We start from the raw sequence: 3,397 nt of genomic DNA, 5'->3' as shown, positions 1-3,397 counted from the left end.
TGTTTAATGTTGATTTAATTCGATCCACCCAGCCATATGAAGAAATCAAAAATTGTTTGAATTTAATGAATTCTTCTAAACATATCTTTTAATTTTTTTTTTCTTTTTAATTATTATTACTATTTATATGTTTTGTTATTCTTTGCTCAGACATTTTCGCAAATATATATATATATATATATAATTAAATTATAATTAACGCAATCATTGAAAAAGAAGTGCAAAAATTGGAAGAGGAATCGTCAATAACGATGTCAAGCGTAAGCACTTAGCACGTTTCAAATACGAAGGACATGCACTTAATTAGCAAGATTTGAATATAATATTATAATTCATCATTCCATTTGAACGAAGATGCGGGGATGTATATAATATAATCATTGTCAATCTGTGACCTTCATTATTTTTTTCATATAATTAACGAATGGCGCCGTCATTCTTGAACACGCACAAGCATACCCTGAGTACGTTGACTCAGCTGTTGACTCTCCTGCAGTTTTTTCTGATCTGGCCGCTCGTGCCGGTGAGTGGGCTAAGGTTCCCCATCTTCACCATGGCGTTCGCGAAGTCTGTTCGGAAAGTTGCCGCGTTTGCGCTGTAAGTATTGACTTGATCGTCTGTGGAACCTCCATTAAAGAGCTCCTGATCAGAGTGCAGTAGACCCTTTTTATTTATCAAGTTCGTGAAGTAAGCATTGTCAAAGGTTGTCGGAGTAGTGACATCAAGAGGGGAAATATTGTTGTCTCCTCCAGTGCTTGGACATTTCGATTGTAGTGATTTTTGGTGCGAGGAGTCTATGTTGGTTTCGTTGTGTGCCCTGAACCGGAAGGCTGCACACTTGGCATTGCCTATTGTGTGAGATCCTGAAGAAATTTAACAATGGGGTTATGCTGTCTCTTATAAACTACCACGGAATTTATTGAGATTTCGATCCACCTGGTTAGAATATTAGTTAAATATGATTAAATTCATCCTTTTTATTCTTATTAAGTTTTTACGATAAGTGATTATTTAACTTAGTATAAGACTAAAATGTTATGTATTTGTTATTTTATCTTTCATTTCAAAATGACTCATTTTGAAATTTGAGCCCACAAATAAGGGATAATGTTTTAATATAAGTTGAATATAATTAAATTTATTATTTTCTATCAATTTAACGGATAAAAATTCTTAGCAATTTTGTTATCTAAATTACTAGTAATTCAAAAAACAAATTACTAAGAATCCGAATCTCAATTTAAAATTTTAGAATAAGTAGTAATTAATTTAAGACACCTGATAAAGCCACCATTTCTTTGGTAGTGAAACCCTTCTTTGAGAAGGCATCGATAAGGCCACTAAGATCCAATGTTGGGGCAGGGAGGTCGGAATTAGCACCACTTTTACATGAGGTGGTAGAGTCTCTTCTGCCCAATTGAACTGTCCAACTAGGTCCTCCCAGCTGAATTGACCAATTCAATATTATGAGGAAAATTATACCAAATTAAAGAACATGATTTATATAACGAGGAAATTGAATATTTTCTTTTTTCTTACAGCGACAACAGAGTCTCTCGCAGCAACGGCTAAGATGTCAGCACATGACACAATACCAGCGCATGCGGTATCCACTTGAGATTTGATTGTGTCTATTACTTTGAACCCCCTCAGTGAATGAGCGTTGGGCCCAGCTGTTTTCTCTCCATGGCTGCCATCCAACAGTACAGATGCATCGCATCCCTGTTACACAATCAAACTTGTTATTTTCTTTCTTTCCAAGAAGCCAATTATATATATATCTATCTCACTAATGAAAATATAAAAACAGGTTTCTCCTATATATATATTGTATTAGAACACATTTTTTGTATTAAAAAAAAAAAAAAATCTCAAATACATTAACAAACAAAACTTAAATGCTTCCACACTTTATGCTTTACAATGCATGTGAATTTCTTCTGGGTAAACAATTTCATGATTTTATATGGGTCGTGAAGCAATTTAATTAATGCCTATGCCCTATGGCATGTGAAACATTTTAGCAAGCAGGCTGGCCACAAGTACTGACTAACACAATCTCTTATATGTATATATATATATTTATTTTTTATAGTGTGTGCAAACCCTTTCAAGAGATCTTATAGTGTTCGAAACAATTCAACAGTCAAAGTATAAAGGTCGTGTAAATTATAGGTCTGTTTTTCTTCTATTTGTTCCCCCGTTTCGCGGAAAGAAATAGACTCTTGGGTATTCTCTAAGATTAAATTTATCTCCGTTTAAATTTTGGGGAGGAAAATTGAAAAGAGAATTTATATAAAATCGAAAAAAGGAAGAGTTGCAAGGATTTTATATTTTCCTTTCTTTTCACTCGTGCCTTGAAAAATAGGAGTCAAAAGGAAAAGTAAATATAGATATATATGTTAGCTGCACAACTTTTATATAATAATTACACAACAATGTTTACGTGTAAATGAATTTTGCCCTCTCTTAATGTTATTCAGCATTTTTTTTTAAAAAAAAATAAAAAATTAAAACTAATTTACACGTAAGTATTGTTGTGCAATTATTGTGTAAAAGTTGTACAGTTAAAATAACCCAAACTAAGGCGGCACACTATTATTTATTACTTGGCTCCCTCCCCCTCTTAATTTAGTCATAAAGACTCAAAGTAGTACTAATCTAGCTTGGGAGGTTTCTGGCTTCTTTTGATAATGTTTTTTTAGATAATGTTTTTTTAGATAATGTTTTGTTTTTTTAGCAAAAAAAAGAGATAGAAAAGAAAAGTGAAAGCATTAATAAACCACACCAGACATAAAACACTTGAAATTATTTTCATTTTTATGTCACATTAAAAACTTTTTTGCCAAAATAAAAAATAAAAAGGATCCCAAATCATCCACCTGTCTACTTTGCTACTCACTATGAAACTACGTACACACACACAACTCAATACATGCAGACATTTGCAGGTAAGATATTGAGGAATTCAGGAAAAAAAATTAAGGAGGAAGTGAGAGATGAGATGACTTGCTTGAACGAAACAGTCATGAAAATGAAGACGGAGCAACGATGCGCCCATGCGTGCCTTTTTGCTCACAGCAGCATTAACAGCTGTTTTAATGGTAGAAAGGGCATTGGGGCAGGATGTATCGTAGAAAGTCGAGGATAACTGGGCAGAGGCCATTCCCACAAGAAGTACTGAGAATAAAAGGCACACTTTTGTGGTTGTGTGAATGGAGGGGGCAGAACGATGGGAAGCCATGACTAGTTATGGCATCATGTGAAAGAAGAAGAAGAAGAAGAAGAAGAAGAAGAAGAAGAAGAAGAAGAAGAAGAAGAAGGCTTTTCGCTTGCCGTGTGGTTAAGGCACTAGAGTTGTCATGTATTTATAAATGGGATCCGGCTTGGGTGCTGT

The 3,397-nt window shown here is 34.1% G+C and overlaps 1 protein-coding gene across 2 annotated transcripts; it reads right to left on the bottom strand.

Annotated features, from left to right (window-relative positions):
* Positions 1 to 312: 312 nt before the first annotated feature.
* LOC133874246 (cationic peroxidase 1-like) lies at positions 313 to 3,343 on the bottom strand. Of its 2 annotated transcripts, XM_062312121.1 has the most exons (5): positions 3,324 to 3,343; positions 3,014 to 3,290; positions 1,540 to 1,722; positions 1,279 to 1,444; positions 313 to 863 (listed from the first exon to the last, which is right to left on the bottom strand). In XM_062312121.1, the coding sequence occupies exons 2-5, from the start codon at positions 3,242 to 3,244 to the stop codon at positions 475 to 477; spliced, it is 969 nt and encodes a 322-aa protein (XP_062168105.1). In that variant the 5' UTR covers positions 3,245 to 3,290; positions 3,324 to 3,343; the 3' UTR covers positions 313 to 474. The 2 variants fall into 2 exon arrangements, with proteins under 2 accessions (XP_062168105.1, XP_062168104.1); XM_062312120.1 differs by lacking the exon at positions 3,324 to 3,343 and having other exon boundaries at positions 3,014 to 3,317.
* Between the last annotated feature and the right edge of the window lie 54 nt (positions 3,344 to 3,397).

The sequence above is a fragment of the Alnus glutinosa genome, chromosome 7 (genome assembly GCF_958979055.1).
Source record: "Alnus glutinosa chromosome 7, dhAlnGlut1.1, whole genome shotgun sequence".
Lineage (NCBI taxonomy): Eukaryota > Viridiplantae > Streptophyta > Magnoliopsida > Fagales > Betulaceae > Alnus > Alnus glutinosa.
The sequence above is the reverse complement of the archived record's forward strand: the minus strand, read 5'-3'. Positions and strand labels throughout refer to the sequence as shown.